The sequence below is a fragment of the Melanostigma gelatinosum genome (genome assembly GCF_949748355.1).
Source record: "Melanostigma gelatinosum genome assembly, chromosome: 9".
In the NCBI taxonomy this organism is placed as follows: Eukaryota; Metazoa; Chordata; class Actinopteri; order Perciformes; family Zoarcidae; genus Melanostigma; species Melanostigma gelatinosum.
This window is the reverse complement of record NC_136642.1, coordinates 16,770,831-16,789,446: the sequence shown is the minus strand read 5'-3', so window position 1 is coordinate 16,789,446 and position 18,616 is coordinate 16,770,831. Positions and strand designations below refer to the sequence as shown.

The 18,616-nt window shown below is 41.4% G+C and overlaps 2 protein-coding genes across 3 annotated transcripts in view; both read left to right on the top strand.

The window, feature by feature from the left end:
• The first annotated feature begins 1,470 nt into the window (after positions 1-1,470).
• On the top strand, positions 1,471-12,999 carry LOC306782514 (transcription factor E2F3-like). Its single transcript, XM_079275917.1, has 8 exons — positions 1,471-1,949; positions 4,325-4,445; positions 5,383-5,513; positions 5,745-5,833; positions 6,833-6,991; positions 7,492-7,606; positions 8,007-8,148; positions 9,410-12,999. Exons 1-8 carry the CDS (start codon positions 1,668-1,670, stop codon positions 9,703-9,705), a joined length of 1,335 nt encoding a protein of 444 aa, XP_079132043.1. The 5' UTR covers positions 1,471-1,667; the 3' UTR covers positions 9,706-12,999.
• Positions 13,000-14,434: 1,435 nt separating this feature from the next.
• Positions 14,435-18,616, top strand: part of cdkal1 (CDK5 regulatory subunit associated protein 1-like 1) — a 203,175-nt gene continuing 198,993 nt past the window's right edge. The window contains exons 1-3 of one of the 2 annotated variants that reach the window (XM_079275747.1): positions 14,435-14,571; positions 16,133-16,296; positions 17,240-17,352. In XM_079275747.1, the coding sequence (XP_079131873.1) occupies positions 16,139-16,296; positions 17,240-17,352 (271 nt within the window). In that variant the 5' untranslated portion in view covers positions 14,435-14,571; positions 16,133-16,138. The remainder of the gene's footprint in view (positions 14,572-16,132; positions 16,297-17,239; positions 17,353-18,616) is intronic. The other variant, XM_079275748.1, reaches the window with a different exon arrangement.

Genomic DNA, 18,616 nt, shown 5'->3' with positions numbered 1-18,616 from the left:
TGTATCGCAGAGGGAGGTAACGATGGGGATTGAACCTCTGGCCCACTGATAAAAGTATTGCAATTTTTAATATATGTTTAGCTTTACGAACTAGTCGTCTGTAATGGCAATGTTGGAGAAAAATACTGTGTTGCTGTTTTTTACATTGAATTCACGTACACAAATTGAACTATACGCGCAATTCTGAACAATAGCATGTTAGTATGGAATTCAGAAGACTCCCAAGACTCCAGACCGCTGAGCTCTGAGCACAAACTTTTTGTTTTCACTCAAATAGAAATTCTTAATCAACCAGGACTGACATATTAAGGATTTCCACTTTACAGTACTTGACTAAATGCACTTAGTTAGGCCTATACATTCCACCATTGAATGTAAACCTTTGTTTGTAAGGAGGATACATTAACATTTAGACCATGGGCCTAAATAGACCAACTGCATGCAACTGATGGGTTTTATATCGTGACATATTATGTCACTTGTAGGATAACTTTAGGAAGCTTTCACATATGTGGAGGTGTGCAAAGACATAATGATCTCAGCAAACTTATTATGATTTTTGTCAAATATTCAGCTTTTGGTGGATGAAGATGCAGATGCTTATGTATTTTCCTTCTGTGGGTCTGCTCTACAGTTTGACCAGGTCACTGCAGGCCTACTCCTGCAATGTAAAACATATATTTGATTTAAACACAATGGCTAAGCTGCCCTTCTGTTGAGTTAATTTCTAGCATTACGCTCACGCACAGCACAGGTAAGCTTTGCGTTGATTCATCAATGCACTTAACAGATATTCAAAATTGGAAGCACTGACCAGACACAAGAACATAAAAAAAGTTCAAATGTTTTCAAAAAACATGCTCTGCCAGAAATGACAGGAAAGTAAGTACACAGGCCATACAGGGTTCAAAAGGAGCTGTGCAAAAAACATGACGCATAAATATTAATAATTCAAATATTTTGCATTTTTTAAGTTGTTCCATTGTCACTCCATTTTCCACTCAACTGGTTTTACCAACTGATCTGCAATCAGAGCAACCTTTTATATAGAAGGAGGTCAGCATTCAATGCCCAAAGATCATTTTGTCACTCTAATAAACAAGAGCTCAGAAAAATCAACCTTATAAAGGGGGCCGAACGTAAATGCAAGGGGTGCAACGTTTCTCTCCAGTAATCAGTCACTCGCGCCGCTTAGCGTCCTGTCAGGGAACGCGCAAGGCGCGTTAGATGACGCGGCCTGTTTACAACTGCCAATGAGCACGTGGCGCACCGAATCGCGACCTGTCATTGGCAAATATGGCTGGAAATAAGGGCGGGGACTCGTCTCCGGAAGACCAATAGCGCCAATTATGTAGATTCTGTTTGAAAATTTCCCGGGAAATCTGAGTTTCGCGGGAGGGCTCTTGAGCGCGTAAACCGTATCCCTTCATTCATCAGGCCGTTTCCTGAAGCCATTTCTAGACGGGGGAAACGAGAGTTGCGCTACTTTTTAATCCGTTGCATCTGCCTAAATGCACTTTCTTCAGGACAAATACTTTACAAAAGTCGATGCATCAGACTGTCATCTTTAGTTCGGTCTGATTATTTTTGTGACTATTGCGGCGGATTAGCAGACATACGGGCTTGAAAGTACAGAGACAAGAAAGGGGTTACCCCGAATACGCAAGATGAGAAGAGGGATCTCCTCGGCTCCGGAGAAAGTGATTTTAGCGGGGGTTGTGGGCTCTCCTCTGGACAATAATATCATTTTAACAACTCTCACGGATCGTTTAAATCCCGGTCAAGCCAACGCTACGTATATCCAAATAATAACCACCCCACCGCCTTGCAACCTTACACAGACATCAAATGTGTGTTTGTCTGAACCTCAGATAAACAACATTTACACAACTCCACAACAAGCTGCAGCAAACGGAGCCGGACACCGACCCACTCTGGGGAGACCGCCGGTAATAATCTACACAGCTCGTTTCAATATGTTTGGCTTGCTACAACTAGCCACAGACCCGACTAAATGTTAGCTTGCTAGGCTAGCCGAGCTTGTTGTTCGGGCAGCTAACGTTAGCTGCTTAGCCAGGGCATTCCCTCAACCTAGCGAGGTGGCTAACTAACTACCGCTAGCTAAGTTACTCAAGTGGGTTGGTTGGGTGGTATGCTGACTGTGAGGAGGCACACGTCGAGTTTAAGTTAGTTTTGCTTTTACAGAAACCTAGACATGTCATCCAATAGCGTGCTATGCTAACTTCATGGTGGTTTTGAGTTCGCTTCACCCTTGCATCCAGATGGAAATATTGGTAAGAGATGAGTAACGTTAGCGGTGGCCTAGTGGCTGCTGCTGGTGCCCTAATTTGGGGGTGGGCTAGGGGGGGGGATCGTGGAGCTGCTTGGCTCTTAGTTACCTAATTTGTTTTAGCTTTCTAACAGACGCGAGTGGCTAAACACGGGACTACGTGGGGGTTATACGTAGCTAAAGCTTCACTTCACTTGTGAAACTACTCGACAGACATTTCCCACAGTCGTTTCTGAAGATGCGAGCCAACTTGGATGAAGCTTGAAAATGTGTTAGCTTTCAAGGCTAGTAACGTTAGCAGTGTTGACTGAGGACAACGTTACTCGTTGGCGGCCTTTATCCTAATTTTGTGTTTTTAATGTCCTCTCTCTGTTAATAAAGTGTAACGTTATGGTGCCTTTTCATGCCAAGTAAAGTGAAACTGGGGTTTGTTGCTGTAGAACTGACTGCACGTTTCCTGTGTTCTCAACATGCACAGACCACACTGAATAGTTTTCAGCAGCACTCAGGGTGTTGGTTTGTTCATGGCTGTTCATCTGTCATGAACTAAACCATTCTGTGTTTCTCAGGCTGTAGCCATGACCAGGCAGGGGGTGAGGGGAGCTGCTTGCTGATATAAAATGGCTGACATTTTGACTGTCAACAGAGGGCATATTATTCTTTCTCAGAATTGGGGCTTGATTAAGCAAGAAAGTATTATCTGTGGGGTTCACTATGCTTGAAATATGTAATTTAGTGAGTGTTTAATTGACTTAACCCGTCTACATGGGACTTAGAGGGAAATGCACCGCACCAGCACCCTGGTACTGGTGTGGTGCTCGGACACTAAAACAGGATGGATTCTCGCCAACACAGACGTTACAACGGTCCCGTGGTTGAGGAGACTATTCACTAACCCCCAATCCCGGTTTAACAGTTATGCCTAAAATGGCAGTTTAGGCTACTGAAAGGAGAAGTGTTCAGTTTTTCACTGAAGAAACAGCAAATGTATTTCAGAGTTGGTTATTAGTCTTAGGCAAATCAACTCTTACTGTTTTCAATGACCTGGGGTGTTGAACACGGAGCCTAAATGCTCTTAAACATGGTGTCCAGCACGGCGGTGTTGATGAGGCTGACATTTAAGGTGCCCACTACTGCTGAAGTTACACCAGCACTACAATATAGTGAACCTACCTCACCTTTGTCAAGCTACACCAGCACGACAATATAATACATTCATTGACAGGTTGGATGTTGGCAACCTGTAACTTTGGAGTGAAGATGAATGTGAACGTGAACATAGGGGGTGGAAACGCTGGATCATATCCAAATAGACCATGTGCTCCAAAAACTGTGCGGGAAGGCCATTCAAATTTGTATTTGAATATTCTGTGAAAGGTCTACAGGAAACCGATTTGATTTATTTGGAACAGTGGGTTGGGATCTCCTATTTGAAGTCCCTGGGTAAATTTATGGGGCTATCTGGTCTGTAGGTATACTAGCATTGTCTTTCTCTGGCATTGCTGTGCAGCAATGTGATCAGACCCAGAGGCGTGGCTCACTCTTCAGCTATGTGGGTTTGTCTTGGCCAATGCTTTCAGAAAAGAAGAAATCACAAACACTGGATTTGCGCAACATCATGAGACCAGCCGTTGAAACACGTAACGCTGGAATTTTGACAATAAAACATCTTGTATTTTGAACTGTTTCATGACTATTTCATGACAGGTTTGACTGCTCCACCTCCGAAATAATAAAATAAAGCAGACTCTGTCAACTAAAATGGAAAAGACAGAAGATGAGTGATGACCTCTTAGATTCAATGACCAAAAGGAATGTTAACACTGTCATTTCTGTATCATTTGCACTGTCTTTATCAATGTCTAAACTTTTTCGTTAAACATTTTAAATGGTTGAGAACTCTGATGCTGGAGACAAAAGATAAAAGTAATGATGCATTTGGCATCACACTTAATCTCTGGTGGCTTCAAAGATGAGATGCCTGCCAAATAACCATCGTATTTTTGTGTGTCCCCCCCCCCCCCCCCCCCCCAGGCAAAAAGGCGGTTGGCGCTCGATGACTCGGACCACCAGTACCAGTCAGAACCAACCAGGACTCCAAGAGGCAGAGGAGCGACCGCGGTGGCCAATGGGGCACGGCTAAAGACCCCCAGAAGTAAGGAGCCCTCTGCCAGCTTCCGCATGTTACCTAGAATTTGACAGCACAATGATACAGCGTCCTTCTGTGTGAGAGGCGGTCCACACCAAGTTTAATACAGGAACAGCCTCTATTCAGCTGCTTCATACGGTTGTGTTCGATACATTGGACACTTGATGCTCATTCTGATGACAGTCTCATCAACGGTTAAACAAAATCACTCAAAAATACAGTCGGATGCCGTCTCATTATTTTCAGTTCAGTCCCTGCATGTGTACTTGCTGGACTTGAATATAATTGAAACTTGAAAAGAAACAAACCGTGTACCTCAGCAGTTGTTTTCACGATATACGGCCACTGCAGCAGTGTGCTATCTTGTTGGTTCCAGCCACAGGATGTGTTGGAGGGTGAGAGAGATGACGCGCTGTCGCCCTCTGATGAGTGGAACCGATGCTATCAACACAGAGCCATTGAAATTGACATACAAGTCCAGCTGGCAAACATCTAACTCTGAGCCTTACATCGACGTTTCCAGCTGGTGATTGATTCAAGTTCAGGTTAACTTCAACTTCGGTAGTTGCATGGCCTGTAGAGCAGCTTGTGATTCCCGCTTCATGAAAATCTCATTGTTTCTGACTGATTGAGTCATTTCCCTCCAGCATTTCCTGACTGACTCAGTTTCCCCATCATTGCATTGCGCTTAAATTAAAGCAATGATGTTGTCCAGTACAAAACCCACCAGTTTCCCAAAATGACAGCACTTCTCTACTGCTGCCTTTTGAAGTCTCGTGAGCGACTCGACTTTTTCAAATCATAACACACAATTTGCTTGGGCTTTGTCCTACTGTTACTAGGATGTTTAATGTTTTACTTTCCCTGCAAATATTCAACGTCAAGTCAAACAATAAAAACACATTTTCATTTCTCGTTTCCTACTACTTTTCCTCTACCGCAGCACCCAAGTCTCCCCCAGAGAAGACTCGGTACGACACCTCCCTCGGCTTGTTGACAAAGAAGTTTGTGGACCTTCTTGCTCAGTCTTCCGATGGTGTCTTGGACCTGAACCTCGCCGCTGAAACCTTACAGGTAATTTCAGACCCAAACAGAAAAAGGCTCATCAGACACTAAGAAAGAGAACGTCGTATGTAAATCTTTTTAGCGATGCTGCTGAAACGATTCTAAGCGCGGATCCTAAAAATGAAAAGGGAGGGATAAGAAAAGGCATTGAAAAAGTTGTGGATGTTTGTGTTCGGGATTGTTTTTTTGCTATGATTGGTAATTTACACAGTTGATGAGACCTGTGTCCTCTACATTCAGGTACAGAAGAGGCGGCTGTACGATATCACCAATGTACTAGAAGGCATTCACCTCATCAAGAAGAAATCAAAGAACAACATTCAGTGGATGTAAGTGCTCACTCTGTCACTTTGTCACTCAAATACTTGGTTTCCATATTTTTAGGGAGTCGTGAACAACAAATCGGCGTTAGAAATCGTAAGGAAGGAGCTGGTATTGTTGGCAGCGAGGGAGCGCTTTGACCTCTCGGTAGTTGGCAGCACCGACTCATGAAAGCAAAAACACTCTGAGTGTTTCATGGCGAGTCCACGAGTCTTATTTTTTACGCCTATGTAGTGCGGCCGGCAGAGGTTTCCGCTCAGCCCTTTTGGGCCGAGCCCCGCAAGGGTTGTGCTCCGACACTCTGGCTCTGGCTCGTCTCAATGCCGTGACTCGGGAAGGACTCAGCCGGACACTTCTCTGTTCTCAGCTTGGATGGACGGCACAGCGCTGCGACATGTGCCTTTCAGTTCAATTTAAGGCATTCATTTTTAAGGTTATTCTACTCTGTTGTTGTTTGTGTTTGTATTTAATGAATAAGAATCATTTTCCTAAAGGTTTGGTGACAGAATTGACGAAAAACACGATCAGGGCTTCTCCTGTTTTTCCCTGTTGATTCGATCTGTGTCTCAAAACAGTGATAGGATGTAAACGATACGTTTTGTGATCCATTGCACCGCTCTGATGTACTGTAACTCTGCTCTTTTAGTTGAGGCCCGGTGTGGACCCTCTTGAATATGATGTGGTTGGCCTAAGTTTAGCTGAAATGAATTCAATCCATATCAGTCACCTAACTTGTAAATAACCACAGACAAACTGCTGCGTTAATCTTGTATCGAATGATGGGAGAAAGCATTGAACTGTCTATTTTAGTTTTGTTCTTTCTTTTTTTTAACAAACATTTTCAGTGCTCTTCATTGCTGTGATACTCAGATTAGACGCTTTTATCGCCGATCAAGCTCTTCTACCAAATATTTAAAACCATGAATAAGATTCATTAATATAGAGGCTTGTGAAGCGCTTGAGCCCGAACTAAATCTGTTTTGATTCTCTCTCTCTCTCTCTCACAGGGGCTGTAGTCTGTTGGAGGTAGAGGGGGCCCTGAACCAGAGACAGAGACTAACAGCAGAAGTTTCTGCACTGGGGGAAGAAGAGCAGAGGCTTGAACAACTCATCCAGAGGTGCAGCTTGGACATGAGACACATGAGCGAGTTGCAAAGCAATCAGAAATATCCTTTTGTTGTTAGCTGACGCGTCATGTGTTAAAACGTCCTGTAACTATGTTCTCATATCTCTTTGCGAGAATTGATGGCGGTGTAAATTGTTTGTGCACATTGTTTATTCCTGTCTCACAGTGGGACATGTGATACCGTTGGGATTTTGGTATTTTAGGAAAAGCTGAATCAGTTAAAAATATAACCGATCTTAAGCCGATGTGCAAGGCTTCATCTTCCAACTCTGTCTTTGGAAAACAACCATTCTGACCGTCTTATCTGTAAGGCATATGTCGCATAAGCAGATGTTTTTTACATTATGGTGCATCAAATGTGAAGTGAAGTTCATCGAGATGAAAACACCAGCATATGTAATGCATCGTACATGACTCACTTACGCAGTTTGGAGGTTTGTGATCATCTAGTGAGCATTTTCCGGCTTGCATGTACATGCGTGTTTAGTATTGGCATGTACTGACAATGTTGTGTTACTTCCTTAACCCTGTCGTCTCCACATATGCCTATGTAACGTACCAAGACATCAAACAGTTCGGAAACCTGAGAGACCAGACTGTTATTGTCGTCAAAGCGCCCACAGACACCAAACTAGAAGTACCAGACCCCGATGAGGTATGTGCACACGTGCAAAACACACAAGCTGGAGCTGCCATGGCTGTCGAGAGGAGACTTCTGCTTCTTGCTCACTTGTCAGCTGACCTATTACTTGCTTTTCACTTAAGGGAACAGTTGGACTTTTGGGGAAATTGACTTCTGACCTTGCAAGAAAAAATATTCGTACGAATGATACTGTTACATTTTTACGGAGTTACTCAGTTTATTTGGTATACATAACATCTGTCCAGTCTAGTACCGTAGGCTTATATATATTGGTAGAGCATCTCCAGGTTGAGGGCATATGGAAAGCAGATTTGTTTGTTTTTAATCTTTCAATTAAGTCTCACCGTCTTTCTAATAAAGTGCAGTCCTGTCTGTGTTTTTATTCTTTTTTTAATTTCTTTTCCCTCTCCAGAGTTTGTCCATCCATCTGACCAGCACTAAGGGTCCTATAGAAGTCCTGCTGTGTCCAGATGAGGAGAATGACCCCAGGAGTCCTGTAAAAGACGGCAGCATGGACATCAATGGGAACTCACCTTTCCTCAAAGTCCTTCAAGGTTTGTCTCGATAGAAGGAGGTGTGCAAAATGAATTGATTGACATTAAGGATAAAGAAACAAGGCTGACCTTTATATGTAACTTGTGGAGTTCTGCTACTTCCACTTTGCTTTCTATGTTCAACACAGGGTGCTTTCAGACATGCAGTGTTGACTCTATATAGACAGGCATATTAACATTTAGCTAAAGTACTGAGACTGAGGCCAATTTGGTACTTAGTTTATGTTGTACTGCATCTTGTCATGGACATCACTTTGGACATGAGAAAAAATGTAACTGCTCCTGGTGCGAGATTAAAAGTCTGGGGATTGTACCACATTGAATTACTGATTGGCTTTGGCAATGCTGTGGCTGTAAAGGTACGAACAAAAATGTCGACAACGTCAGAACACTTCTCCAGGCTGGCAAAGGCTAGCGTAACAAAGCTGGAGTGATTTGAAACCACAATCTTGGCTTAATTACACAGTTTTACCATCATAGTGTGAAATACTATTTTACTGACGACCGTGATCGGGCAATATTCAGTAAAAATATGCCATCAGGAGATCGGCATTCATGCTTTCTATTCGCCGATCCCGGATAATGTTACATTGCGAAGAACAAATCTGTGTTATGGTTGACAGGAGGAGAGCGAATAACGGAAGCAGTACCACAAACGGCTGACTTACCGAGGTTCAATTCAGTTACATAATAATGCTTTCAGCCTCTCTTCAGTGAAAATGAGTATTAGACAAAGATAAATGATGAAGTTCTCGTGATATGTTCACATTTCCACGCTAAATCAACCCAGTTATGTGACGTTTTCACAGCAATATAAAATAGATATTAGAGAATTATGACCTGTTAACACAAGCTCTAAGCAGCTTATAACACATAATTTAAACTACTTATTTCAATCAATAAAATAAAGAATAGTCCGTAGCCTTGTGGACCAGCTGCTGGAACAAAACAAAGCAAAAAAGCGATCCATATTTGCTGTTGTGGATCATCAATGACGATGATTAATTCGTATCTGCGGCTGAAAACAACCGTGATCGGGGCATCTCTAAAAGTTATATTTGCTGCTGATCCGTGACTCCGATCCGTGATACGGTCCGAACCGTGAGTTTTATGATCCGCTGCTAGCCCTCAATCGCTGGTACTCCCCAGTGCAACAAGCACCATACAACTGGTCAACTTGGCTACACTTTTGGCCTACAAGGTCCTGTTACGGTTCCTTGGCTATGCAGAGATAATAAGTTGATTCCCTTTTATTTCACAGGTCCCACTTGCTCGTCCACTTCTGCCATCCCCGCCCTGGCTCCACCTTCTTCTTCCTCGGCCGTCTCCGTCACCACTCTCTCCCCGATCTCGTCCCCTTACACTAGTCTTCTCCAGCAGACGGAAGACCAGATCCCTTCAGCCCTGGGGCCTTTCTTAAACCTTGGGCCTCCTCTTCTGGACCAAGATGACTACCTTTTAGGTTTGGCAGACGACCAGGGAATCAGCGACTTGTTTGACGCCTGTGACTTTGATAAAATGCCCTCTCTTGGCCTGGATGACCTCCTGTGCAGCTAGCATTCGGTAATAGAAATTCACATTAAGTGCACGGGAGAGAGAGAGAGAGAGAGAGAGAGAATGGAGACTCAGTGAGGGTTTTGATGCCTGTGACTGACTGTAGTTAGTGGAAACCAATTCTAAATAGATGGAAAGGAATCGCTGAGGGCTAAATGCCATGTTCTTCAACGGTGTGAGAGATAAATGGCCTTGCAAGATTTCACTCAAAAGACACGACAGGTCAGTGTAGAGACCTATCCATTATACTTTGTCTCAGGCGGTGTAAGGCCTCCAGTGTGGCCGGGCGTTGGGGGGACATCCTAAAGCTTGTTTTGATAAGTATGAATTTGGAGGGGAGGATATCCACTTCTGCGTATGAGGCGAGGTTCACGTCACTGTACGGAGAGAATAACAAAGATAGAACAGCTCGGTGGAAAACGCCCCCCCCCCCCTACACCACCTGGCATCAATACACATTGTGGGTGAGCATAAAAGCCAAGTGTGATTGCACCTGAGATGCACAGATGTGATCACCAGAAACCAGCAGAATGCTCAAGAGTAGGGAAGAGGAAAACTGTTCATTAATCTGGAAGGATCCTGCAAATATTCAACACACAAGAACAGCTACATTCTTAATGTAAACATTAAAGGCAGCGTTGATAATCTTTTTAAAAGCGCTTTTGATATTTTTGTTCAAGTTTTCATTACGTCCTGACTGCAGTCAATGAATCAAAATGCTTTGACAGAAAAGAACAAGATCCGGCATCAGTCGCTGTCACAGGACTGTAACAAGCGCGTCCGATCGTTTAATTCGGCCCTGAATGTAGTGACTGGTGGCCTATAGTCACCACGTTTACACAACAAGCTGCGAGCTTGAAACCTCAGCAACTTGTAGCTAGCTGCTCTGCTTTAGTTGAAAGAGAGTTGGCACACTGGGCTGGGTTTTTCGGTTAGATCGTTTTTTTAAATCTTGCATATTCTTGCTAGTTTCTGAAGATTGCCAACCCTGCCTTTTGATATTTTTAATGATACATTTGATCTTTTGGAATCTCTTTCACATCAAAGCAATATTGGTATTGTAACTGAAACAATCCCGAACCGAATCCATCTCAAATTTTGACCGTGGGAATCGGAATCCAATCAATTTGGGAAACGAGTGGCGATACCCAGCCCTCATAAATATGTTACACAGATCCACATGGTCTTTTTGTTGCTATGTGATGCATTTACTCATCCAGATGTGTTAATGCCAAGTGCTGTGGGGGCTAATGAATGCATTGTTGAACACCAATTATCTGTGATATGAGGCTCATACTGCTGACCGGTTGGTAGGCATTTTGTGTGTTCTTATGTAGGACATTTTAGGAATTTAAATTGAATATAAAATAATAAATGCAGTTTTGATACACAGCAGCAGTTCTTATCCTATGATTCGGTTGTCTCTGTTCCTGCTCAGACACTTGTCAGGTTACCCACTGTGGCGTCGGGGTCTATAATCATAAAGTTACTAAAAGTATTTTGTACATTTAAGCACTATTCAGATGTATTGAGGGCCGCAAGGAAGTTCATATATGTTTTTTGAGTGCACATGACATCATTCCCCAATTTAAAAGGAAACCGTAATGGCAATGCAGATAAAAGGAGACGGGTGTACACCAGTTTTAAATGTATAAAACACTTACAATATGCCTCATGGCTAATAATTAGTTTGATCCCCTTGCACACGACGTATCTCTCTTGTGCTATATCCTCCATATTGAACAGGATTTAGTAAGTAATCAGGGATCTTTATCTGTCCACCTGATCAACCTGTTCTCTACTGGTCGTGTGGGCAACCTCATATTTTGTAATTAAATTTACAGTTTGATGAATACAAAAATGTTCAAAATGCGAACAGATATTGTGATGTGTAACTTTACACGACCCCGTGTGCTAACGGCATAAAAACAAACAAAAGCCATCATACCTGGGCAGTGCGGGGTTAAGCAGCTGATGTACTTGTATAAGCCCGGCACGTTGGCACACATGATATGCAAACTCGGATATCATCTCCAACGCGTACTCTTATTGATACTTTGTGAAATCGGGACCCAAACTTCCACTTTCTTGCTGCTTTTCACCTAACCCTTCATCTTCATCAGCAGAAGCTGCCATAACCAAACTTACCCTAATGCCTCCTCACGTGGACTATGTGCTGTGAAATTATGCTGTGGTTTGAGTGGTAAAATTGGACCTTGAACCACTTATCACTGCACGCTGTCTACTGTGTGTCTACTGAAAGCAGTGTAGGAGAGAGGATCGGCGTGTTTGTCTTTTTAGGTTTAATAAGTGTTGACTTTTTTAATAGATTTTAATACTGTAGAAATAACTGATATCCAGGTCATCTAAGGTACAAGCTGATTTAGGCTTCAGCATGTAATGAAGGGCCCATAACCACGATATTTACAAAAAGAAAATGAGGAAAAGGAAAAAAAAAAGACGAATAGACCCTGTTTTGTAAACTGAGCGAATACAGTGCAACGAGCCACGTTTCATGGTCAGCTTGGTAATACTGTACATACATGCTGTAGGATGTGTTTTTGTTGTGGTATTTGGAACACCATTGCAGTTCACTTCTGATAGCTTCTGTTTGATGACATCCCTGATAATAACGTAATGCAAACATCTTATCGGACACCCTGGCTTTCAATCTCGAGAAACCTGCGGCCGCGGGTAATATTGCTGCTGTTAGTGTAAACCTCCCTTGCCCTGATTGACGTGTGCTTGAGTAATTGTATGTGCAGCATGTGTGAGTAATGTGAAAGATTAGCCTGCCATGTGTAAATTGATGTACAGTTTTCTAAATTTTTCAGTGCACAAGGTACTGTAGGCTACCTCTCACTTAATGTCTATAGTAATTGGGCATAGAGGTGACTGCCATAGTGTGTATGAGTCTGTGAATCCCCCTTTTTCATCGAAATTCCCCTTGTATTATTTAGATGTGATGTTGGCTATTACATCATGCGAGATGTCACTCACACCCTGATTTAAGAGTACGCCTTCGCTCTTAAACCGTTCTCATGCTGTTGCATCCTAACTTTGAATATTCGGGTGCACATTTAATCGGTAGAAAAGCAGAAAACTTGCGATATGTTTTTTTTTTTTTTTTTTTGGTTTTGTTTTCAATCTTTTTTCCCCCCATAAGTTATTTACGTCTTGTTTTCATCTCTTTGACACAAAAATTAGTACACATTCAATGATGAATATATGCACTCAATCTTTCGCAGTTGGCCTCTCTGCGGTCTACTGGCCATTAGGAGACATTGCCATGTCTATATACACCACTGAACCATTATCAGTGACTTGTGTCCTCTGCTGGTGTGTGTGCTGGGGGGGGGGGGGGGTGTTGCTTCTGTGACACCGTGTGTCCGTTTTATTTTTGGAATGATGTGAGGGAGTCTGTGACACTTTTTTTGCTTTTCTGACTATTTTTTTCATGGAGAGTATTTCCTGTTGAAACAACTGCCTAAAATCAAAACCCAATCATGAACACGAACTTCACAGTTTCTAAATCAGCATGTAGCTTAATTAGTGCTGTTGTAAGTGAATGTCAAATTTGACTTAAATGCACAGAAATGCTCTAATTGATAACACAATCTCCCTTTAGGCATATTTATATCCATGTATTTAACATGTATTTTTGGAGAAAATCAAGCTAAACATTTTCCCCATTTGGTCCGCTAACCTCAGTTGTGCTATTTTCTAACACCATTTACAAAGGTAATTATGTTTTCCTCCATCGATTTCAAGCGGCCAGAATCTGGTCCTAATATTTGATCCACCTTTACATGATGGAAACATGATTTTTGGGAAGAATGTACCTTTCCATGGGTATCTAATGGAATGTTAAAGATTGTAATGCACCGCTTAAGCTTGTGTCATTGCCGGTGAGTCTGAAATACATACTATGGGTGACATGATGACAGCTCCTTCATTTCTAATGTGTGATTCATGTGATTAGATCTCACAGAATCGCATCATTAGGCTAAATGTGGTGTAAACTGTAGTGAAGATTGAAACAGCACTGTTGTAGCTGCTATTTTCCTACGGTTATTCTTAAGCTGTTACCAAATACAATATACTGATCGGTAAATATTCTGTAACGGTTATGTGAAACGTTAACTATGTCATAGGAAAGAATTGACTGTAAAAGTATGATATTGCTGCCTGTTTCCACTAATTACAGAAGAAAAACCTGTCATATCACAATGAAATTTGAATGCATGGGTGAAAGTATCGGTGTGCTGTTGAATGTTGAAGGTAAACTTATCTGATGTATGTTATTCAGTTATACGAGTTTCTTTAACATCTGTCAAATGAAGTTGAGTTGCATTTGTTTTTTTTGGGGGGGTAAATGGATTTGCTTTTGTACTCTGGGTGTTTGTAATTGAACATTTGAATAAAGGCAACATGAACATAGAAATGTGTTGATTTTGTCTTCAGGGATGACTGTCTATCTATCTATCGATCGATCGATCGATCTATAGATATATACACATACATACATATACACACACACACACACATATACACACACACACACACACAAACAATCGAGGCATGCGATTAAACTGAGTGACAAATGGTTTATAAATATATAAACCATTTATCACTCAGTTTAATCGCATGCCTCGATTGCATGGGCACAAGTGATGCATTAACTCCAGTCGCGGACAATACGCACGTGACTAGTTTGTCCCTCTTTACACACCGTAGCTACGTACAAGTATGGCGGTCTGAGAGTTCTGGAAACTGTTTTGATGCTGTAAATAATACAATTCTTCAATTTCTAAAACTCTTTCATCGCAATTCGTTCTTCTCTGAACCAATTACCGCATCGCGTCTCAGGTAAGGCCTCTTAAGGTCTCTTAAGAGGCGCTGATGTCCAAAATAAGGGCACGTGGGTAGTGCCTAGATAATGAGGCTAGCCAAGCTAATAGCTAGCCTGCTCATGTAACCCAACAGAATTAAACTATAGCTTGCTAGGCATCTGTCAAATTATACATGTTCACAGTTTCTAATTGATATTGTTCAACATTCATGCGTGCTGTTAGGTTAGAGGTGAAAGTCGTGCGTAATTTAATAAAATACGAACTGCATATGTTGGGTAGGTTACTTTAAAGTTACTAACGTTAGTTATCCAGTTTATATTTGTATGATTCACGGTGTTACCTATAATTTTGTAGCTAGTTAGCTTTCTAGGTAATGCGAACAGCAGTGGGGAAGACGAGGGGAATATTAAGTTAGTAGCTATAAATATAAAGATAACAAAGTTTTCCAGTTAACTTAGTTAGAAAGCAACATTAAGTTCTACGACAAACCTGGTAAGGGAGAAGCTACAGTATCATGTGGTTTTCGGTTATTTTATTTCTAGTATGTCAACGCAAAATACAAGAAAGCACTTAGCTAAACGTTACAGGTTTAACGTCTCAGCAATTTGCAGGCTTGACCTGCTTACTTGTTTTTCCTGTCACTCATGTAGCTTCTGGCATATTTTCAATGAAAGAGGAATTAAATTGAAATATAAAACACATTTTGCACTGTTGAGAATGATAAACCGTAACAATATCAACATCTGTCGAAAATGTATTCGTATATGGAATAGCCTAATCAACTCAGGTGTGTCAGAAGAAACCGGTGCTCTAGTCATCATGAGGATGTCCTATTCAATTATCAACGCAATGAATTATCTACAGTTTAGGTATGTTTTCAAAAATGGAACGCCAAATGAATTCAACCTGTCTTGTATTCTTGTATTCAACCAACATGACATCTCCACTGTAGACAACATTTACTAAAGATGTACAGGAAAGAAGCAGCACACTAACTTTCATGTTTTAATCACCAGTGTGACGTACTCCAGGTGTGTCTGGAGTGATTTCTTCTTTTTTTTTTAATTAAGGACATTGAATATTCCACATAACCTTTTGGATTCGGCAATAGTTTATTAATATCTTTGCATTTCAATTATTTATTATAAAGCTGCAACAATTCATAGAAATGAGTTGTTTTGATAATGAATTTATCATTTTAAAGTAATTTTTTAAGTGATTTAATTTGATCAAATTAGAAAATGTGTTGCTTTTGTTTGTCTTATAGGTAACTAAATATCTTAAACTGTTGGACTGTTGGTCAGACGAAACAAAGCATTTTATGACATTCCCTTGGTATTCAGAAATAGCCCGTCGCAGTTTCCTGATGAATTATTGACCAAACATACAATTGATTAACTGAGAAAATAATCAACAGATTCATCAAAAACAAAATACAGTTGTTTTTTTTACAGTGGCTACTCTGCTGGGATACTACTTATTTTTGGTTTTGTTTTATTACATTTTATTTGATTAGACACTGTATAGACAATGTATAGAATAAAGCTGTGCTGACGATTGCGCTGTCTCATTTTCAGACCATCATGCCGTCCGCCTGTGACTCTCTGATTGACGACATTGAGGACATGGTGTCCTCTAGCGACCCGACTCCTCACGAGAGACAGTCTGCTAGAAAGAGCATCATGCCAAGGTCCAGGAAGAAGAAAGAGCCTCTGAGCCACGAGGAGCTCCACACTGACAGGTATGTCAAATGTTTGCTATAGTAGAGCAGTAATTCAGGATGAGAGTTTATTGTGATATCGCCAGTATTCAGTCTGTTTTAGGCTGATCAATAGATCAACCCCCCGGAGTTCAAATAACTGCAAGTATTAAACCCAACCATTAATGATTCTAACAGTTAAATTTTAGTCCGTGAAGTCAAAGAAGTATAAAAGTAAAATGCAGAATCGGAATTTTTTTTTATAATTGTGCTGTTTGCAGCTTTTTGTAATATCTTTTGATTTCGAGAAGAAGAGCTTTGGTCCCTGTGTTGATGCAGATTATCGTTCCGCATCATCGGGGCTACATGGGTCTGTCGGGGAAAACAAAAATCTGGTGACAGCCAGAAAGTCTTACAGTATTTTATTGCTCCTTGTTTATATTTAACTTTTCTGGTGGCTCACAGACCTCATAAAGAAATACTTGATTGAATTGTGAGCTTTGTTAGTTTAGGTTGCCACTGGTCCTCATACGTCAAGAATAATGATGGACAAGTAAAAACGGGAGAGCCATCTTATGGTAATATTACAAAGGTTGTACGTTTCACTCACTTTTTTATCTGTGAAATACTAAATTATGCTTACGTTCTTTTAAAAAAAAATGTTGTCATGTATTTTTCATGTGTCATGGAAACCCCCCCCCCCCATATCATTTGATATCATAACAATTGTCGCTAAATCGTGTGACACCCAATCGTAATTAGTCTCGCTCTGGCTGTTTGGTCTGCACCAGAGCTGTGTTTCATGCTTTCTCACCTGCCTGAATCAAACAGGTTAGGTGTGAAAGCACCTAAACAGTCTGACCCACGACGCACAACTTAGTCTCCATTAGTTTTACGAAATAACATTAGTTCTAGCTATTCCTTTTAAAAAAACAATTCCACACATCATGTCACAATAACACATTTCATTGTTGTTCATTTTTAGTTTGATCCCTGGCACCCAGAAAATCTGGATGAAAACATGGGGCTGCAGTCACAACAACTCAGACGGAGAGTACATGGCCGGACAGCTAGCTGCCAGCGGATACAAGATGACCGGTGAGAGATGATTCATTTGTGGTTTGTATCGAGTCTATTGACTGATTGTCAGTGAATAACAATACAAATAACAACCGTACTAGAATGCTCCTACTTACATATATTAATAGAATAATATTAAGATAGATTTATTTTAGACCAGTGGAATGAAAGTAAATGAACAGCTGAAATGGTAAAAAATATATTTTTTAATTCCATTCTGTAGAACTGATGTCATGAATATCTTTAAACACAAGGGGGCAGTCTTGCTTTGTAAGTAAGCTGTAGCTTGTGTTATTCGAGTGGGATGCTTTCTGTTGCTCTGAATTGAGTTTCTAAGGCAGTGTGCTGTTCAACAAACTTAACCAAGCAAATATATTTCGGTAAACATAATTAAAGGTATAATATACACCATTTTGCTTAAAAGCAATGTATAGAATCATACAAAAAATCCATCCAGCTCACTAGTGAGGATGGGACTTTTTCAAAAACTTAGCAACCAGGTTACATCGCCATCTTCGTCTCTCTCCTCTCTGTCTGTGTCATGGATGTATAAAGATCTGCAACGCACATGCACACGCGCGCACACACAGGCACGATTTGGAACATGTTTTGAGTCTGCCAATCATATGAACCAGTTCAACTTGTCCCCAACTTAAGAGGAAAGTATGCAAGCGAGGCTCAACTTAGACCCAAGAAGTCCACTGAGAGCCAGCCTTACCTGGTATCATTCCCAGAGCTTAAGGGAGAAGTAGATTGGTGAACTTTGACGGCATATTACGCTTTGAATGGAATATGACTTGTATAGGTGCTTGGAATTTCTTTGTCACTGGTTGGTAAAGTTGGAAAATCTGTGTTATCACTAGGGTTGGGTACCGAAACTCGGTGCCAATATGGAACCGGTTCCTATACGTCCGGTACCTACCGGACCGAAACGTAACGCAGATTTCGGTGCCTCCTTTCGGTGCTTGAGCCGATTGAAATACTTTTCGTCCACAACTCTGATGACTCCGTCCTGGCAGCAGGACTCGGTCCTCCACTCCTCACTCATAGTATTATTACAACGGATACTTAGCGCTGCCGCTCATCAGCACAACAACACAGGCACGCGAAAGCTTCTTCTTCTCCTCCTTTGAGGTGTACTGACGGTTGGCAAACGACAAATTGGCGCATTACCGCCACCAACTGGTAAAATAAAATAAGTCATGAGACGTGTCGTATTTTGCCAGAGAAGGAAAATATGCTCATATTTCTGCAAAATAAATGCTGAAGTTTGAAGCTGTAG